Below are 22,068 nucleotides of genomic sequence, written 5' to 3'. Positions count from 1 at the left end.
TCATTGTGTGCCCTTCCAGGGAGAAAAAGCTTTCTCGATCCATTTTCTCTGCTCTGTAACCTCTATAAACTTCTCTCATGTCCATTCCCAGTGATTCGTAACCATGAGCCATCCAAAGTGCTACACTTGTTAAGGCCTATTGATTTCAACAGGAACCATTTATAGATATGCTTGATTTTTCTACACAAATCAGTAGGACAATTATACTTAAAACCTGGGATTCCTTCCCACTTACACATTTCATCCCTGGGCTGTAGCAACTCATGAACTGTTATTTCAGAAGGTTTTTGAATGGGGGAGGAGTTAGGATACAGAAGATGTCCCACAAGAAGGGAACTGCGAAGCTGCTGTTTAGGAGTAAAATACTGCACAGGGAACTGTAGGATTTCAGTCCAGTGCCACCTTACAGACCAACAAGGTTTTCAGGGCATAAACTTTTGAGAGTCAGAGATCCCTTTTTCTGAAGGGTATCTGAAGAAAGGAGCTCTGACTCTTGAAAACTCATATGCTGAAAATCTTGTTGGTCTCTAAGGTACCACTGGACTCAAATCCTACTGTTCTGCTGTAGACCAACACAGCTTCCTACCTAAAATAGGGAGCTGTGGATCCCAGCCCAAACTTAATCCTGGGAAATACTTCCAGGGACTGCAGTGGTGTTTCTTTCAGAACAGGAATCTGAGAAAGGGTAGGGGGTCTGGCCACTCACTGGTGGCACCCCTCATGTGCCTGCCCGCCGGGCCAAAAGTTTTTATTCCTGAGTAAGGCCAGAAGGTGGGTAATGAGTGCAGCCACCAGTCCTGGTGGGCTGGGGGCAGCAGTGGCAGGCTGCCTCCCCATTGGGGGTGGGAGGTCTGGCCACTCACCAGCGGCACCCCCCATGTGCCCACCTGCCACGCCTAAGGTTTTTTATTCCCGGTGTAGGCTGGAACGTGGTTGATGCCTGCAGCCGCTAGGCCTGGTGGGCTGGGGGAGGCAGAAGCAGGCTGCCTCCCCCATAGAGGGTGGGGTGTCTGGCCGCTCACCAGCGGCACCAACCATGTGCTCGCCCACCAGGACGAAGGTTTTTTATTCCCTGCATAGTCATGAAGGTGGTTGATTTTGTGGCTGCCAGCCCTGGTGGGCTGGGGGAGGCAATGGCAGGCCGCCTCCACCATAGGGGGTGGGGATCTGGCTGCTCGCCAGCAGCAACCCCCATGTGCCTGCCCACCAGGCCTAAGTTTTCTATTCCCGGCGTAGGCCGGAAGGTGTTTGATGTCTGGGGTGCTGGGCCAGGAAGGCTGGAGGCGGCGGTGGCAGGCCACCTCCCCCGTAGGGGGCAGGGGGTCTGGCTGCTCATCGGCAGCACCCCCCAAGTCCCTACCCACCAGGCCGAAGATTTTTTATTCCCTGCATAGGCAGGAAGGTGGTTGATGTCTGCAGCCACCGAGCCTGGCTGCTGACTGGCAACACCCCCCGATGTGCCCACCCACCAGGCCTCCCGGAGGGTACCTTCCAGAAGAAATAAAATGTGGGTGATGTCGTTGGCCACCACAGACCAGAATGACCCAGCCACAATCTGCTAAGAAAATCCTCCAGCAAGACCAGTTGGCTTATGTGGAGACCTCGTACACGCAAACACACAACCTGGCAGGTCAGGCACCGAGGTACATTCACCAGATGGGGTACCTCACATCATTGGGGCTAATGGTGTTGTCCGCACCTCGCGTGGTGTAGAGTCCGGATAAAACACACCAGCTGGACATGCATGGAGCATTGGATGCCCCTCCAGTGTCGAAGCAGAGGCCGCCTCCAAGATGACCCACCACCCTGCTTTCGCGGAAAAGATGGCATTGCGGGACCCATTCCCCCTTCCTCAGCGGGAACAGCAGGTACCATTGATTGGGGCCACCGTGCAGGACAACTGCATGTGCCACAGTTCCTGAGCTGCCCCTGGTGCCCGTCATCTGTGGACATGAACCACCTTCCTGCCTTCACGGAAAGAACGTGAGTCATGGTGGGACCCATTTCCCCCAGTCAGAGGGGAGAGCCAGTGCCATGGACAGGGGGCACTGTGTTGCACTACCATCTGCACAACAGCAGCTGAGCTGGACCTGTTGCTGAGAAGCAACAGCGGCAGACACCAACCACATTCCTGCATTCGTGGAAAGGACGTGATGGACGGGACAGACAGGAGAGGTTACCGAACGGTTGGAGTCCAAAGAGGGAGAGGGAGAAACAGGGACCACGACTAATGCTCTGTGAGGACATTAGCCACCTTCCTGCCATCACGGAAAGGACAGGATGGATGGGACAGACAGGAGAAGTCCCCTAAGGGTCGGTGTGGTTCCACGGAGGGAGAGGGAGAAACAAGGACCATGAATTTGTCAAGGAAATACTTGGATGAATGATGAATTCATCCAAGGATGAATACTTGTCAGAGATGCTTTAGGCTGATCCTGCACTGGGCAGGGGGTTGGACTAGATGGTCTGTATGGCCCCTTCCAACTCTATAATTCTATGATTCTATGAAAGGGAGACAGGAATGGGTAGACCCCGATCCAATGGCGGCTGCTGACATCAAGCACCTTCCTGCTGTCACGGAAAGGAGAGGGCGGGGCAGGACAAGTTGTTGGGAAGGGTCACGGCAGTACCTGAGACAAAGAGGAGTAAAGAGGGAAGATGAAGTGGTCAGGAAGAGGGGGACCAAGGGGTTCCAGCCACAGTAAGGAGCCGGACCTGGAAGACCCAGTGACAGGAATGGGTAGACCCCAATCTGACAGCAGCTGCTGACATCAACCACCTTCCTGCCATCATGGAACGGAGGGGACGGGGCGGGACAAGTCATTGGGAAGGGCCGCGGCAGTACCTGAGAGGGAGAGGTATGGACCAGGAACTGGAAAGATCCCAAGCGTTGTGAGACCTCATCCAAGGAACCCACAGAGATACTCTGAGGCAGAAGCTAACATCATCCACCTTCCTGCTTGAGCGGAAAGGATGGGATGGACGGTACAGGAGAGGTAGTTGGAAGGGGTCAGAGTCATTCCATACAAGGAGAGGAAGAAACAGGGCAGTGGCAGCAGCTGCCATCACCCACCTTCCTGCCTTTGCAGAATGGATGGGAGTCGCAAAACACATTCTCCCCTGGCTCAAAGGGGTCAAGTGAGTCCCGTTGACAGGAGCCACCATACTGTACAACCATGCTGTACCACAATACTGTACAATTATATGTGTAATATCAGCTGAGCTGTCCCTCGTGACCAAGGAGGCAGCAGTAACATGGTAGTCCCTCGTGAAGCAGCGGCTGACATGACCCACCATCCTGCCTTCGCAGGAAGGAGGGGATGGGCAGGACAGGAAAGGTCTCCAAAGGGTTTGTAGAAGGAGAAATGGGGACTGTGTTTGTGATGAAATGTGCAGACATGAACCACCTTCCTGCCTTCGCAGAAAGGACGGGAGAGAAAGGACAGGAGAGGTCACTAGGAGGGGTCAGAGTGGAAGCAGCCCTGAGAACTGAGGGCAGCTAGAGTGACTACCCACCACTCAGAGACACCTTACCTGAGCAGGCACTACTCACTACTGTGAGCCTTTCCTGCTTTTGCGGAAAGGACAGGAGTCAAGGGACCCCCTGCTCAGAGGGGACAGCAGGTGCCCTGGATAGGGGGCACTGTGCGGCACAACTACATGTGCAACAGCTCTTGAAAATCGGCAACCTTCCTGCCTTTGCGGAAAGGACGGAGGACAGCAGGTGCCTTGGATAGGGGGCACTGTGATGTTCAACTTCATGTGCAACAGCAGTTGAGCTGTTCCTCATGGCCCAAAGCAGCAGCAGGGGACAACACCCACCCTCCTGCCTTTGCAGAAAGGATGAAGTTGCAGGACCCATTCCCCCCCTGCATAGAGGGGACAGCAGTTGCAATGGATAGGGAAACCGTGCAGCTCAACTACATGTGCAACAGCTGCTGAGCTGTTGCAAAAATGCCAAAAGTAGGCTGCCGCCAGCATCACCCACCTCCCTGCTTTCGCAGAAAGGAGGGGATGGGCAGGACAGGAAAGGCTGTAGGGAAGGGTCGGAGTGGTTCCATCCAGAGAGAAAGAGGTAGAAAGAGTGACGTGGAACTTTTCAGGGAGAGGAGGACAAAGGGTTACCCAGCGGAACAGGATCAAAAAGCCCCAAACCTATGAGAGCCATCAGCCAAGAAACCCACTGAGCTTTCCTCTGGACTTTTGCAGCCCTGGGATCTGGGGGGGGGGAGTGTGACATCAACACTGCAAGATACCTGACCAGCTCAGGCACTAATAATTATCTAGGTGAGCCCTCAGCAGAGGTGCACCCACCCCAGCTTGGCCCATGGCCTGGGAAGCCATGGTGGCACAAATGCCCGCATCTTGATAAGTCCTCCTGAGCTGTCAACCTCACCGTTCTAAATGGCACTGTCCCTGACCCCTAGGGAACAACCTCTGCAGGGACAGCCTGCCTGACTGTGCCACTCTCACCTGACCCAAACATGCCAGTCTTCATTCAAGACACCCACTGGTCTCGACAGGCAAGGGTGCGTAGAGACAGCATGGAGAACCAAGGGGCAAGATGCTTAAGTAGCCTGCGGAAGCCCACACCCTCCATGATGGATAGGGGCAAGCCATGTAGGGCAACCGTCTCTGCCAAGACGCGAAGGCCTGCCTACTGAGCCCTCAACCTCACCATTCTATGCGGCGCTGTCCCAGACCCCAAGGGAACAACCTCCTCGAACGCGGCCTGCCTGAGCACTCCGCTCCCACCAGCATCACCCTCAGGGCAAGGATTCTTGCTTGGGGTGGATTCCGGTGACCCTCCCACTGATCCCTGGTCAAAAGAGCTGGAAGCCCTCTTTCTCCCCCAAACAGATGTTTTGCTGGGCGAGGACAGACATCACAGGCTCGAGTGGTGCCTCTTCAGGTGCCTAGTCAGGACCGTCGACAACAGGTGCTTCGGGTGCGCACCAGGTGCTCACCAGGACATCACCACATGGGGGTCATTAGGAAGGGACCGAAAGTGCCTCCATACGAAGGCATTGAAATGTGGACCACTAACTGTCCCAGGGGAAGGAGGATGAGCGGTTACATGCTGTGCTGCGGAGCTGGCCATGGACAACAGAGTGAGGGGTGGACTGCAGGCGGGGACACCACTGAGAGTTTGGGATGGGGACGGGGGGGATGTTTCATAAAACATCAACCATTCCTCCAGGGATCCCTCACCCTCCTCCTCCTCAAAATGTTGAGAGAGATCCTCTTCCCCCAATGGAAAGACCTCTTTGGCCTCCTCCACAGCCCCCACAGGTGAATCTTAAGGAGCAGGTGTTTCTGCTACCCCCGAGCACCACCCAGTACTGCTTCCCACAGGGCAACCGGAAAAATGTTTGCACTTATGCCCATGACCCCCCTTTTGCCCCGCCCGAAGCCTCTTTGTGCCAGCAGACAAGAATTGAGGAAAGAAAAAGAGAAAACACTGTGAGCCCTCAGCCAAGGTGCCCATTGAGGTTGGCCCCAGGGCCTGGCAGCAGCCCTGGAACCAGAGGAGATATAGATCCCTATTCACCCTACACACTGAAAAAAATCATGCTTCAATGCACTCTGTCTCTCTCCCAAGTAACTGCTCCCTCCCACTCCACTGAGCCCTCAGCCGAGGTGCCCACTGAGCTTGGCCCCAGGGCCTGGCAGCAGCCCTGAAACCAGAGGCTGGGGCTAGAGCCCTAGCCCAGCACTCCCAGAGACCTGACCAGATCAGGCACTAATAATCAGGGTGAGCCCTCAGCCAAGGTGCCCACTGAGCTTGGCCTCAGGGCCTGGCAGCAGCCCCGGAACCAGAGCAAAGAGCTAGAGCCCTAGCCCAGCACTCACAGAGACCTGACAAGTTCAAGCACTAATAATCAGGGTGAGCCCTCAGTCGAGGTGCCCACTGAGCTTGGCCCCAGGGCCTGCCAGCAGCCCTGGAACCAGAGGCTGGGGCTAGAGCCCTAGCCCAGCACACCCAGAAGCCTGACCACCAGATCAGTCACTGATACTAAGAATAATCAATGTGAGCCCTCAGCCGAGGTGCCCACAGAGCTTGGCCCCAGAGCCTGCCAGCAGCCCTGGAACCAGAGGCTGGGGCTAGAGCCCTAGCCCAGCACACGCAGAAGCCTGACCACCAGATCAGTCACTGATACTAAGAATAATCAATGTGAGCCCTCAGCCGAGGTGCCCACAGAGCTTGGCCCCAGAGCCTGCCAGCAGCCCTGGAACCAGAGGCTGGGGCTAGAGCCCTAGCCCAGCACACCCAGAAGCCTGACCACCAGATCAGGCACTGATTAAGAAGAATAATCAATGTGAGCCCTCAGCCGAGGTGCCCACAGAGCTTGGCCCCAGAGCCTGGCAGCAGCCCTAGAACCAGAGGCTGAGGCTAGAGCCCTAGCCCAGAACACCCAGAAGTCTGACCACCAGATCAGGCACTGATGATGATTATGATGATGATGATCAATGTGAACTCTCAGCCGAGGTGCCCACAGAACTTGGCCCCAGAGCCTAGCAGCAGCCCTGGAACCAGTGGAGAGAGAGATCCCTATCTAACCACACACACAAAACCCCAGCTCCAATACACTCTCCCTGTCTCTCTCCCAAAAGGTTAGCAACAGCTCTGTCCCACTCCACTGCTTGCTGAAACTGAAAACCAGAACTGGGAGCACAGTGCCCTTTTATAACCAGAGGTCTCATTGAGAAAAGTAGGAGGTCTGTGGTTGGCAGTAAGTAACAGGGTTTGCAGGGATGAAATTGGAGTTCCCATGGCCACAGAACACCCCCTCCTCCCTCCCTCCCCCCTGGTGTTTGCTCCCATGTTACCAATTGTAACCAATTTGCAGCTACACACTTGGAAGGAAGACCTGCCCATCAAGCTAAGTTGGGCTTTGATTGGGGTGTCCGGGGCGACAGAGAGAGTGCAGACAGAATTCAGGCAGTCCCTCCCTCCATTGCCGAGGCAATTGATTGCAGGCGCCTGAGTGTCTGGCTTCACGAACAGCGGACGAACGCAACGAACAAGGCTTGCGATGACCATTTGTTCATCTAGAATGGCACCTCACGAACAGCCTGTTCACAAACAGACAAACGGCCTGTTCGTGGGTTTTTTCCGTTCGTAATGCTGTTCGTGCCCATGTATGTTCATAAAGCCAACCAGGACTGGCTTGCCTGGCAATCCTCTGCCAAAACAAAGCAGCAAGCCATGCAAACTAAGTTATGAATCAAAATTATCCAAATGAAATATTTAGAAAACCAGAGGCAATAGTGTATGAAAAATATATAGAATTTGTCCTGAAAGGAATTTTTATGGCTAACAAAATTCTGTAATGCTCCAACACGTTTTACAATAAACTCAACAGAATTTTGTTAGCCATAAACATTCCTTTGAGGACAAATTATATATATTTTCCATACACTATTGCCTTTGTTTTTCTAAGTATTTCATTTGGATCATTTTGATTGAAGTCTTAGTTAGTTTTCATGGCTTGCTGCTTTGTTTTGACCTATTTCGTTATATTCTTTTTTGCACACGTGGCAATCCTCTGCCAGCATGGGAACAAGAGATGGAAAAAGGAGGTAAAGACTGTCTCCATGAATCTCTTTTGTAATTTAAGTATCACTTTTGTTGCCTTTGATCCGTCTGTTTTGTTACCTCCCCACCTGCCCCTTGTATTATTCCTCAGTTTTATCTGGGATGGGAATGAAATTGAGAGAGAGAGAGCTGTGACTTACAGAAACAATGTCCGCAATTTTCGCTCTTGCAAAATAAATTTTCAGAAAATATGATGCAGGAACCTAGGGTTTTCAGCACAGATCATCTCACATACAAAGCTGATAGACAACATAGTATCTCTACACAGCACATCTTACATGGGGATGCTCAAGTGACTTACTTTCTGTGTGGACTTATATTCAAGAGTACTCTCTCTTCCTAGCTGTGCATGTATATCCACAATGGCAGAACAATGAGTGTCCCTGTGTAAGATGTCTTGTGTAGAGAAACCAGTAGTTTCCAGGAAAGTTCAGTTTTCATTCAAAAAAATGAATGCTGCTGGACTGAAAAACATTCGGATAGCAACTGTTATCTCTGTCCTGCCATTTCCTATAAAGCTATATTTTATTATAATCTTTCATCACATATTCTTGTAGTTCTTCCACTATATTTTCTATTATGTTCTTGCATTTATGTGCCACCACGCCCACTTATTTGCTTGTACAGAGTGATGACAGTTTGTGGGCACAACTTCATGTTTGGTGTAGTGGTTAAGAACAGCAGGACTCTAATCTGGAGAACAGGGTTTGCTTCCCGACTCCTCTGCTTGAAGTCAGCTGGGTGATCTTGGGTCAGTCACAGCTTCTTTGGAGCTCTACCCCTACACTATCTCCCTCGTGCCCTAATTAGATATTGTGTAGGGCAGGCCCAATCCTTTGATGCCTGGGGTTACATTAGATCTCCATCTCCCCTCAGAGCCATCTCTCCCTCAACTCCCCAGACACCGACTGTCAACTTCCAACTCCCACTGACTCACTCTCCCTCCAATCACATTCTGCAGCCCATAGAAAGTTAACTCCACAAACAGAATGGCGTTTCTCCACAGGCGGTATATAACATTATAAAATATAAATAAAATGTTATTCTTGTTATTGTTATTATTAATATGCAAGGAACCACTTTTTTGCAAGTGAATATTAAAGATGCCTTGTAACTGCCTGTAACTCCTGTCCTAAGGCCCCTTCCTTGCATCTTGGTCTGGCCATTTCCTTTATTTCTGTTCCTCTAGGTGCAGACTGAGATTAAGAAGATATGGGCCAGATGGAACCCAACCATCGACTGGAAGAGGTCAGCCCCCTGTGGGAGTTATCGCTATGGCTCTGTCCTCACCAACATGACCCACAGCACCAGCAGTCAGTCTCACATGGTGGCAAGTTCTCGCATGATCCTGCTATCCCACAGGGCTTGCAAAAATATGGTCCCACAAAATGACCCCCATGTGAATTTGCCTGGATATGTCAGCAGCAACTTTGAACAGGACTGCATGCCTCACTGGGTTCAGGACCTACCTGATGAAGGTGAAGAGAAGCGGGTGGAGGGTATTTCTCTCAAGGAGACTCTTCGGCTCCATGATGCTCACATGGGCCCCCTGGAGGAAGAGGAGGAATGCAGCAGGGCGGAGGTAGAGGAAGTGCTTTAACAAGCCCTCGAGGGGAGCAAACACACATCCCAGTCTTCAAATACAAGGAGTGCAGTGATCTTCTGCCTAGGCAGCGGAACTCGCATTCAAATCTGAGGCATCTTCATCAACTGATCCAGTTTGGTTCCTGGAATGCTGCCTTACAATGAATCAGCCTATTGGCTTATCTAGCCCAGCCTTTTCCTCTGCGACTAAATTGTCAGGCAGAGGCTCTCCCCCAGTTTGGTACCCAAGAATCTTTGGAACAGAGATGCTGGTGGTTCAGTCAAAGACCTTCTACATGCAAAGGAGATGTTCTCTACTGCTGAGCTATGGGCCCTTACCAGATGCATTCCTTATCTATGTGATACCCTTCTCTATGCCAGAAACAAGATCAAAAGCACTATTCAATTTGGAATTCATTAGATTTCAAGCTGAGCAGAAAACTTCTCTTTATTAAGCATGAATTTTACAACCTTTTCAGCAAAAGGAAATATAATGACGCATCCCTATAAAAAAATTACAACCATCACATATACCCCACTAATGAAAATCTGAATTTTACTCTGTTTCGTCTGAACATCCTTTCCATCCCCAAATCACTAATCAGTATTATTATGTCATATATTCTTTTGAAAATATGATGGCCATCATGTAATAAAAATGTATATTTGCCCTCCTGTACCATAATTGTATAATCTTGTCCATTATAGCAAAGTACCAGATTTCTTTCAAACACATTTCTTGCTCATGTATACTTCGTTATTTTCACAGTGTTGTTGCACAAATTCTCCCAGTCTTCAAAGACTTGCATTAAATTATAGGGTTCCCTCCCGTCCATCCTTGAATATTCTTTAGTAAGATTTTTCAAAGGTCATTCATAAGTTGCCATGCTCTTTATTACATCGAACATTTCCTTTCAAAGGGACTTAATTTTCAAGCAATTTATCTACATATGGTCCCCAAGGAGTATTATATCAGCTTCTTGCAAGTCTCTTTCCTTGGACCAGATGTTAAAGAGTGCGTGGGAGCAGGACAACTCCAGGTACTCCCAGAAGAAATGGATTATCTAGAACTATTTCAGTCTGAGTTCGGTAATGAAAATTGGTTGCTCTGACTGAGAACTAACATTAGGAAAGACAGGGCAAAGAATACTAATGTATTAATTCTCATATGCTGCAGCCAGGCTTAACAAATCCCAGGTGCCAGGTTGCCATGGCACCTAGAAATTTCATTGTGACCCCTAGTGTTATCAGCAATGATTTTATCATAGCATCTCTTAGCAATTGTTAGTGGAGGGGTTGGATCATCCATCCAGATTTTGCAGTAGAGAATAAGGGAGGAAAACTAGGTCCCCGTTGACCACCAAGTCTGTCTGGGATCATGAGAGCAGCATCCTACAGAAAGACAGAGAAAACCACTTATCAGAGAGAAGGTTATCAGAACCCCTACAGTTCTGTCTAAATAGAGCACCCTGTAGGATATTCTTTATTTCCTTGTACACAGGTAGGGTTGCCAGATTGGATCTGGCCTAATACTGGACCGTGGGGAGATGTGAGGTGGAACTCACTTTTTGTACAAGTGCACAGTGCACACTCACTCCCAGGTGGCATGATGATCATGGCATGGGATCATGAGACCTGCATGGACAAAAGCACACTGTTATATAAGCACACTGTTATTATGCGAAATGGAGGCTGTAATAAACAGAAGAATTGGCCAAAACTAAGCAAAAAATCTGACTGGTCCCAAAGCTTGTTTATCATTTTGCATCATAATGTTCGGTTGCATGACATAAAAATAAATGTGCATGAAGTTATTGTCATTGTTTGTTTATATGCTGATTTAATTTTACACCATTCAATGGTGGTGGATGAATTTATTTCTTAAAGTGATTGCTTCTATTACTGCCTCCAATATTCAATTAAATCAAGCTTTTTAAAGCAATAATGGAATTATGAGAAATTGGGGAAATGCAGTTAATTTTTGTTGGTGGTGATTACATATTCTACAGCCCTTTTGTAGGTGGTGATTACATATTCTACAGCTTTCCTAAAATTACAAGAAACAGAAGAGGTTAGGATTAAGTTTCTTGGTAGCAATAATAAGAAAATTTGGTCATGAAAACACAATACCCTGAAAATTGAGTCTGGTTCCTAAATTTTTAGACTGGATCCTAAAGTCATCTTCTGCTCTCTCTCTCTTTCTTAGGGCTCTACTCTTATTTATTTTACAATTGTGAAATGTCCTCCCCGCTTCGGTAGAAGAAATTTTGACCTCACAATTGTTTTAGATGGGAAACTGGAATGGTGTGATTTCTCCGCAAATAGGTAGACTCTCTAAACATTAACACCTGTTGTTCATGGTTTTTCTGCTAATTTGGAGCTCTTTGGCTAAACCTTGCTGTGAATTCTGATAGCTCAAATGGTTGGCTGACTGTTCCTTAAAGCTTCTAAGTTGTTAGAAGAGGGTTTGTGTTAGCAAAGTCCAAAGAGAGTTTATTGTCTGTAGCCATAGGCCGTCACAATTTACCAAACATCGACTAATAAACAGTTAAATCCATTATCACAGTTTGTAAAGGTTAATTAAAATTAATTAAAACAGTACAGTATGCCAAACTAGTGTTAGTAGAACAGTACCTCCAGCAGCTGAGAGAATTAACACGATGTACACATCAGGAGACACTGCAAATAACTGGAGAAGTGCTAAATGCTGAACATGTCAGGTATAGGACAGGCATAAAAATTCTACCAACATTTGGCAGAGCAAGTGATGCATTTCTTTTAAACAGAATTCAGGCAGAAAGAAGTTGGATTCCTTGAACACAGAGGAACCTTTAATAAGCACTCGATATTTACAGGTCCATACCTCTCTAGAATTGACCAGGCCATCAAACAAATGTTTGTGATAACAGAAATTCCACAAAGGACCTTGAGAACCTTCTAGAACTTTTAGCTTCTAGGGACTATCTTGCTGCAGACTTTTCTTATTTTTCTTTGGATTATTCCACATTATTATCATCTAGGCATTACTTTTTTGTCAAAGCGCTTTGTGAGGAACTATTGAAACAGGTCAGACTCTTTGAATCTATATTTTGAAGCAATCACCTACTTTTACTTCTCAAGTTTAACTGTATACAATCTGTTGTGAGATGCCTTGACCTTGGCGGAAGAGTATAAATAGTTGGAACAAATATATATGTGTAACAGGTTAGAAGCAGGAATCAAGATTTCTGTACAATGCTGTGATTTCATTCCTCACATTTGTTCATTTCAGCATGAAAATAATATTCTCCTTGTGACTGCTGAACAGACCATTTCCACTTTTTCAAAACCTGGAAGCACTCAGCCTGAGATGTTCTCTTTGTTCTTGACAATGAGGCTGAGAGTACTTTGCACTAAAGAGGCACAAGACTCCATTTTGGGTTCAGGCAGTTCCTTAGAGTTGGAGGAGCAAGGCTTCTGCCCTTCCTTTCTTCTTTCTCCATGGGCAACTGAATTTTAAACCATTGTTTTACACATCATTTTGAGTTTTAAGTGTTCCAGTTGTCTCCTGATGTGAAAATTGTGTCTTCTGGTGCCTATCTAATGATTGAGTTTGACATCCTGAGGGCCTTGAGTGAAACAGAACACAACAGGGGAGCTTCAGGAAGCATGGTTCGCTTGCTGAACTCCACTGGTCAATCCACTCGAGCTCAGCCAAAAGTGACAAGATGAGCAAGGATTCAGAGCAGATATGATAGCTTGCACTTTCCCAAGCAATTTGTCCATGACTATACCGAGTAGAACTTATTTGGATCGCTGCAATCATACTGTGTTCTTTTCACTTTCTGATTTTGGTCTGCTAAAATGGTTTGACCTTTGAAATGTCTGGTAAAAGGGGCAGAAAAGCCTTTGCATGTTCTCAGAGTGCTTCATCAGACGCCAGATGGAAGCTCTCTCTCAAAAAGGAGCAACTCTGTACAGGCATGATAACAGCAGAAGGGGAAGCTGCTCCTTCTCTGTTATTCTCCAAGGGCTTTCTGTCACACGCAGGCTGCTTCTATGCCATACCTAGCCGTCTCTCTTGGCTGTGTATTGCAAGTCAGACACTGACACCCTGTCAGCACCGTATGAGGGCAGGGAACGTGTCTTTTCACCTTCCTCTTCTAGTGGCTGAAGCTCCACCTCTGTCAGTTTGTTTTACTAACTGCATTTGCATCTTTCCTTTCTGCAAATTTGCAACTTAAAAGAATTAAAACAGGCCTTTAGTGGTCTGTTTAGGAGCTGATGGCATGAGCTGCTAGGCTGAATCTCTCTTCTTTGGCCCTCCCCACAGGGTGCACACTGGCTCCTGGGAGGGCACAGGGGCAGCTGACCCCAACTCAATTATGCTAGGGATAAGCACTAAGCAGGTTTCTCCAGCTCTGTTCCAATTAGGTTTTATCTCCTTTGCAATCAAAGTGTTTTGCTCTCAATCAAGGGATTTTGCTCCTCTGTAATTGAGGAGTTTTGCTCCTAAGTTTCACAGAATTTAGAGGCGCAGAAGAATTAAAGAGAGAATGCTCCTCACAACTTTTCCCACAGACCAAAAGGAACTATTTTTTTAAAATAACAAGATCTTCCATATGTAACCTCCTTTACACACTGCCACCCACAATTGCTTGTGGGGCTTCACAAGCAGTTAAGAGCAATCACAATATGCCACCTGTCTTGTCCCTCATTTTCAGGCAGAGAGAGCCCTGCCCCTGACCCAAATCCTTACAGGTCCACTCTTTTCTCCTCCCAGAGGCTCTACCACTACCCCTCACCCAGCTATTGCCCAGGGCTACTGGGGAAAGGGAGCTCAGTGTTTACTTCCTCTATACACCACCACCATTTAAGTAATCAGACCCATTGGTCTGATTACTTTTATCAAAGTAAAAAAAAAGGGATACAGAAAGAAAAAGGGGTGAGAGAAAAATTAATGAGGTCAAGAAGATTTTGCAACTGTTAGCTACAAGAATTATTAGAATACAGAGTGCACAAAAACTTAATCCTTTTCAATATTTGTCCCTATAGCAATGAAGATTACAAATGTTATTAAATCCCAGCGCTATATTATTCCTCTATACTACACATACTTAATGCTTATCACCTCCTTCTCCATACTCAATGATAAAAATTAATAATCAAAAAGGATTATTACTACATTATTCCATTATTACTACAATATTTCATCTTATCTCTTTATATAATTAACATAACTCTTAGTATAACAATCATCTCTACTTATCCTTAACTTTACCAATGTTTCCATATCCTACAAACTGTATTAACAATTACGTATTCAATTATATATTCAGACATTTTCCCCCTTGTCAAACTATAACCTCTTATGAGCTATGTACAATAAGTCAGCATACAACCTTATGCCAATTTGTAAGACTGCAACATCTTGTATATTCTATTCTTTATAAGCAAAATAATTCCTCCACTTCTCTTCAAATTCTCTTATTGGTCTTCTATTTAGATAACTCGTCACTTGTGCCATCCCTGCATATTCTGCCATCTTGTCTTTCCAGATTTCCCTGGCTGGGCATTCATCTTCTTTCCATTTACTTGCAAATGTCACTCTTGCCGCAGTCAGCAAATATCTGAATAATTCATGTGATGTTTTATCAATATTTTCTGTATTATTCCCAACAGCATAGTCTGGGGTTTCATGGAAAAACTGAATTTTAAATTTTTTTGCATCTCAGCATGTGTCTTTCCAAAATCTTTTACTTTTTTGCATGTCCACCACATATGATAAAAGGAGCCGTCAGCTTCTTTACATTTCCAACATGACCCTACATATTTCTTATCCATTTTCCCAATGTCCTTTGATGTGATGTACCATCTGAAAAACATCTTATACCAATTTTCCTTTAGAGTTTGGCTTGCCGTGAACTTTGTGCCCTTTGTCCAAAAGATTCTCCCACTGTTGAAATGTTGTTTCTTCTCCAAAATTTTGCATCCATTTTATCATGCAAATTTTAACTTGTTCTGTTTCTATGTCATATTGAAGTAAAAGTTTATAAATTTGACCCAGAATATGCTCCTTCTTCTGTGTGATTATCTTGTCAAACTCTGTAAGATCTCTTATTGTCCTCTGTAAACTTTAAGAGCTTCTTTTAATCTGGAGACCACCTGGAAAAATATCAACCATTGTATTTTTATTCCTTCATTTTGAATTTCTTGCCATGATTTTATCTTTCCTTGAGAGTTTATCATATTTCTATAAGTTATTAAGTCATTGTCTTTTCTCTGGTTTTTATCACAAAAGGCTTCAATTGGTGAAAATATTGGTGATATCAGCAGACTATTCTCTTTCTAACTGATTCCCAGATTTGTATCAGGCTGTCTCTTATAACATGATTTTTTTGTTGTCTCCTTGTTCTTCTTGTCACCCAAAGGTTATTATGTAGCCCATCCAATAAATCCGCCGCCTCTTGTCTTATTAATCTGTTCTTAGGGTTTCGTATACAATCTATAATCCAAACTAAGACCGCTGCTTGATAATATAACTTGATATTTGGGACTGCCAGCCCTCCTCTACTTTTTTCATCTTGTAGTACCTTGGATCTTACTCTTGATTTTTTGCCATTCCAGATCTTTTTTCGCAAAATCTTCGGGCACAAATCGAAATCGTAAATTTTGAATTCTGCTTTGTACTTGTAATTCCAGTTGTTGGGTTAAAACTTCTTGATTCAATTTGAGAGTTTTGTATTGCTCTTTGACTACCTCAGTATCCTGAGTGTGCATCTGTACTGTTTTTTGAACTTCTCCCAATCCCACCACAAATTCTTGCTTCAGAGCTGAGATGTCTTTCTTTATCTTCTCATATGTATTCTGACTTTCTAATTTAATATTTTGTTGAGTACATTCCTCTGATTTTTTAAGCAGATCCTCTACTTGCAATATAATGGTTTGAGAGTGTATAGTTAGGTTCTGTTGAATTTTTTCCATAAGATCCTGAGAATCAGATTCATCCTCACTATCCTCTGTTTTTCTCTTTCTTTTTCCTAGTGGTCATTTTTTGCAGCCTCTTTGATCTTCTTTCTAAAAAAATTTCATATAGATTTTTCATATATCTCTCAGAGGAACTTTGACATACAACTTGCGGACTTATCTAGAGTGATCTTCAAGGCTTTGACAAAAATAAAAAAGACAAGGGAAAGTTGTTAATTAAGAATAAACAGGAAAAATATCAATATGACCTGGAAGTAGTAAGAAATTAGAGCAACATGATAGAAAGGGAGTAGAAATACTAAGTATAGAGAGGGAAAAGAGAGGGAAATAATGGCTTAATGGAAATAATTAGTTTATTAATATTCTTAATCCAAATATCTTATATATAAAAATATATAAGATTCATCAATTAAACCATTAGTATTTCGATTAGAAGATTAAATTATTATACACTCCTATAAATACTTCTATTCTCTTTGGCTGTATCAATTGTCATTCAGTAACTGGCTGTAAAAATTGTCTTATCCACTAGATGGCAGCCAAGACTGTATAATAAACAGAAATTCTTCACTCAGTAAGATCAGTCAGCTCCAGAAACCCTCTTTTTAAAGCAAGAAAAGAGACGCATAGAGATAGAAAGAGGCGTGCCCAGTTTGAAGCTCATACACCCAAAAGGGAAAAATTTCCCAAAAAGAGCACAGCCAAATTCAATATCTTTGCCTTCTTCTTTTTTTCCCCTGTAACAGCACACAGTTCAGAATAGCCAGTTGTAATTACAAAATGGAGGAGCAGCAAGAGAAGCAGAGTGATGCAATTACAATATACAGTCCAGTCCTGCTGATTATGGAGACCTTCAATTTAAATGCAACGTTTCATATCTTCTGGTCTCTTCTTTATCTCCCTTCTCAGAATAATTTTCTCCGTCTCAGCCACTGCCTCCCACAAAGCATAGTCAGCAAGAAAGAGAGAGCGAGGGGGAGGGGGGAGGACAATTGTTACTCTGAATTGCAAATTGTTCTCCTCTTTTAGTCTTGTAGTGCTTTGATCTTGTAGCACATTGATTATTTCTTAGAGAGTTATCTTCTTGACAAGGGTGGGAGATGGGGAGAAGAATGGAAATAGGAGGAAAGAAAAATAAACAGTGCGGGAGCCGGGCTTATAGCTATTCCAAGCTTCTCCACTTACTCAGTTGAAGCTGTTAACAAGCCGCATGAAGAATCCCCCTCACTCCTACCCTTTTCCATCCAGCCACCTTTTCATTAATTGGGAGGTCTGGCTCCCTTGGCATTGTAGATAACACCCCTGGAAAGTGGAGAGTCCAGGAGCTAATGAGAGCTCCTTCTTTTCAGCCCAGCGTCTTCCCAGAAGTTCCGGTCATTACCAGAATACTTGATGTTCACGTGTTTGTGTCAGACTGTGGAATCCCAGTTATCTAGAGTTCGTCTCCCCCCTTCTGCAAGAAGCACGTCTCTTGGTTTCAAAAGGTTTATTGGAAGATTATGCTCAGGATACAGGGGTCCACGATCCAAGGACTTGAGACCCTTGGCTGAACCAAAGCTTTGTTGAGAATGACAAATAAAATGAAAGTAACTACAGTTCAAACACCCATTCCCCCCTTAGTCCTGTCTAGAAGGCCTGGGAAGGTGAGGACGTCAAGGTCGGCCGGAATGGGCTGATAAGAATTCTTCGCTCCCATGGATATATGTGGCTTGGAATAACACCTGGGCCTGGAGGGAGAAAACTAGCAACTACAGATCATAGCATGTAAACATGGTGCAGCTCTGGTTAGAGAACTGACAAGCAAACTGACACTCTGACATTCTGCCTCCCTTAAGACCCCTCCCCTCACCCTTCTGCTCCTGATTTCTCTGGGTATTTCTTATGGAGCTTAGCAACCAGTCTAGGAGCATTTACATGAGAAGCCTCCACCCACTCACGAAACCCCTCCTCAAAGTCCTTCCACCTGACCAGGTAAAAGAGCTTGTTGCGTCTGCTTTTGGAATCCAATATTTCTTCAGTTTCATAGTGGATTTTATTATCTATCATGTGGTATCAATTTGCTGGGATGCCACTCATCTGGGGGAGGTGCTTTCTTGAGTAGGCTGACATGGAAAGTTGGGTGGACCTGGCGTAAGTTTTTTGCCAATTCCAGTTCAACAGTGACATCATTGATTACTTTCTTTATTGGGAAGGGTCCCAAGTATTTTAGGCCCAACTTTTTACTAGGTTGCTCTGTTCTGAAGTTTTTGGTGGAGACATATACTTGGTGTAACTTCCACTGAGCCACATGATGGCGATCTGCATACTTCTTGTAGTCAGCTTTGGCTTTGTTCAAAGTTTTTTGGATTTCTGCCCACTGTTGTGCCAGGGCGGTCCACGACTCGCCCAAGTCTCCTGAGCGAGTGCTGGGAGGTTGCTTTTCAAAGGAGAATGCTACTCGCTCATAACCATGGACAATTTTAAAGGGGGTCTCTCCCGTTGAGCTGTGTACCGCGTTGTTGTAGGCGTACTCGGCAAGATGCAAGATTTGGGTCCAATTATCCTGTTGGAAATTAATATAGCATCGGAGGAACTGCTCCAGTACTTGATTAGTTCTTTCGGACTGCCCATCGCTCTGGGGATGGTGGGCGGAGCTTATTCCTTGTTCGATACCTGCCACTTGTAAAAGCTCCCGCCAGAAGTTGGCAACAAATTGAACTCCCCGATCCGATATTACCTTGGAAGGAAAAGAGTGCAGTCTTACAATATGTTTCATGAATAGACTGGCCAACTTTCTTGCTGACGGAACACTGGAGCATGGGATGAAGTGGGCTTGTTTGGAGAACATTTCCACCACTATTAGAATACACATGCAACCCTTAAATGGGGGAAGATCAGTAATAAAGTCCATGGAAACCACTTCCCAAGGCCTGTTGGGGGTCTCTAAGGGTTGTAGTAGTCCCGGGGGCTTCCCCCTCCTGGGTTTTGCCATAATACATGTGGGGCAGGAAGCTACATATTGAGACAAATCTTTTCGGATACTGGGCCACCAAAACTGTCTTTGTATCAAATGTAAGGTTTTCAGGTATCCGAAATGGCTGGCGGTCCGGGCATCGTGACATTGTTGAAGCACCACCCGTCTCAAACTAGCAGGGATGTACAGTCAGTTTCCTTTAAACCATTCTCCTGCGGCCATTTGTGTCATTTTCCCTGTGGGTGCTTGCTCCCCCTCTTTCTCCACTTCGCTTTTCACTTTATCTCTCCACCCCTTCCTGCTATCTGGCTGCTTGGTTGCCTGGCTACTAGTGGTAACCACTCCCCCCAACTGAGTGGGGGAGAATACCGTGTCAACAGTCTCCTCCTTCTTGCTCTGGTGTTGGGGCATGCACGAAAGAGCATCCGCCAGGAAATTAGACTTGCCCGGTAAGAAATTCAGAGTGAAATCAAATTTAGAAAAGAATTCCGTCCAGTGGAGTTGTTTAGCATTAAGGCGCCGGGGCGTTCGGAGCGCTTCTAACCTTTTGTGATCAGTCCAGACCTGAAATGGGTGACGCACCCCCTCCAACCAGTGGCGCCAAGAGTCAAGAGCGATTTTTACAGGAAACGCTTCTTTTCCCACACACTCCAATTTCTTTCTGCTTCTGTAAATTTTCTGGACAAATATCTGGACATCTTCCCCTTTTTGCATGAGGACGCCCCCATTGGGTGAATCACTGGCATCTACTTGTACTATGAAGGCTTTGTTCTCATCGGGGTGTTGTAGGACCGGCTCAGTAGTAAACCGATCTTTCAGCGTTTCGAATGCTAGCTAACAACTCGGGGTCCAAAGGAGTCGGGCTGAGGGCTTGGTGGCTTGCTCCCCCTTCCCTTTCATCTTGAGTAACTCTGTTAGGGGAAGGGCTATCTGGGCAAAACCTTCAATGAACTGTCTGTAAAAATTAGCAAAGCCCAGGAACGACTGTAATTGTTTGCGTGTAGTGGGCGCCTGCCACTCTTGTACGGCTTTAACTTTAGCCAGGTCCATTTTTAGTCCTTGCCCCGAAATACAGTAGCCTAGATAGTCGAACTCCTTTTTGTGAAATTCACATTTGGATAACTTGATTGGAAGCTTGTGGCGCATTAGGGTGGCCAGGACTTTCCGGACTAATTTTACATGCGCCTCTTTATTTTCTGACTAAATAAGCACGTCATCAAGGTAAACAACGACCCCATTGTACAAAAATTCATGTAGGACCTCATTTATCATTGACATGTAAACCGAAGGGGCCCCAGATAAGCCAAATGGCATGACTAAGTATTCAAATTGGCCGAGAGGGGTATTGAACACGGTTTTCCATTCATCCCCCTCCCTTATTCTAACATGAAAATATGCATCTTTGAGATCCAATTTCGAAAAGATCTTACCCTGCACCACTACACTTAGCAGGTCTCAGATTAACGGAATCGAATAGGCGTTGATGCCTCGAAAGTCTGTACAAAGTCTGAGTCCCCCATCCTTTTTCTTCACAAACACAGGGGCAGCATGTGGGGAGCTAGCCGGGCGAATGAATCCCCTCTCTAGATTCTTGTCTATGAACTTTCTAAGTTCTTGCCTCTCTGCCAGACTCATGGAATATAACTTTCCTTTGGGGAGCTTTTCTCCTGAGATTAATTCAATCGCACAATCGGTGTTCCGGTGCGGCGGCAGGCTATCCGCCTCCTCCTCATTAAAGGCTTGAGCCATATCTCAATACTCTGGAGGGATTAGACTTAGTTCTTCAGCAGTTAGCAGGGCAACTTCCAAATTCGTGGGGACTACTGTACCCCATTCCGCCTTCCAACCATGTTTTTGGCAATATTCTGGATCAAACACTATCATTCCTTTGGCCCAGTTGACGTAGGGATTATGATCCCATAACCATCTACTGCCTAAGATGAGCGGGTATTTGGCGGCTTGGCTTACAACAAACGGGCACATTTCCCAATGTTTGTCCATGCCTGTGGGCACTGGCTCTGTTTCCAGGACTGCTGGGTTCATATTAGAGCTATCCATTTGCTCAAAAATAATCGGTACTTTTCGTTCATGTGTCTCTAGTCCCAACCCGTTTACTAGCGCTGGTGCTATAATATCTCAAGAGCATCCTGAGTCAATTAATGCTTGGACTCGAATGTGGGTCCCCCTCTTGGGGTTTACTAGCATAACAGAAACGAATAATATGGCCCCTCTTTCTCTCACCTCCTCCGGGGTGGTCTTTTCCTTGATCTGCCGTTGGGTCCTCTTCACGACAGATCTATTTCGTTTCCCGGTGGCGGGCTGAGCTCATCGGCCTCCAGGACCTGGGCTTTGAACTCCATGCACACTTCGTCCACCTCCAGGCTTGTCTCGGAGCGCCCTTTCTTAGTTATACCCCATCCCCTGCTGGATCGTGGGGCTGAAGTGGGATGTGCCGGGGGCGCCGGTGCCTGCACCCAGAGGGGGCATTGAGCTGCAAAATGTCCACTGTTGCCGCATTGGAGGCATAGTCCTTGTCTCCACCTCGCCTCATGGGCTCCTCTTGCAGCGGGAGCACCCTGTCCTCCCCTCTGGCTTGGCGGTGCTCGTCGAGTCCCTGTGGCCTGTTGTTGCTCAACCATTCGGACAACTTGAGTACAATTCTCCACTTTGCAAGCCAGCTGTATCCACCCCAGAAGCGTTGGTGGATCATCCTGCATTAGTGCCCTGTCCAGTAATTTGGGGTTCATCCCATTCCGAAACAACACAGTCTTGGTTCCTTCCTCTTGTTCGGGGCACTTGGCTGCCAGCTGACAGAACTTGGCTGCATAATCTCTCACTGACTGGGATCCTTGACGCAAGGTTTGTAGTTCTGTGCAGGCCTGTTCCCCTTCTAGAGGGTCTTCATATTGGGCTCTGAGCGCGGCGATAAAGGCTTGTAGACTTCCCAGCTCTGGGGCCCCCGTAT

At 46.2% G+C, this 22,068-nt stretch overlaps 1 protein-coding gene across 1 annotated transcript in view; it reads left to right on the top strand.

Moving 5' to 3' along the window:
* PTH2R (parathyroid hormone 2 receptor) overlaps positions 1-9,200 on the top strand; it is a 147,392-nt gene extending 138,192 nt beyond the window's left edge. Inside the window, exon 16 of the mRNA XM_054970136.1 lies at positions 8,790-9,200. Coding sequence (XP_054826111.1) covers positions 8,790-9,200 — 411 coding nt within the window. The remainder of the gene's footprint in view (positions 1-8,789) is intronic.
* Positions 9,201-22,068: the final 12,868 nt, after the last annotated feature.

This window comes from Eublepharis macularius, chromosome 2 (genome assembly GCF_028583425.1).
Source record: "Eublepharis macularius isolate TG4126 chromosome 2, MPM_Emac_v1.0, whole genome shotgun sequence".
In the NCBI taxonomy this organism is placed as follows: domain Eukaryota; kingdom Metazoa; phylum Chordata; class Lepidosauria; order Squamata; family Eublepharidae; genus Eublepharis; species Eublepharis macularius.
Note: the sequence above shows the minus strand (reverse complement) of the source record. Positions and strands in the feature narration are given on the sequence as shown.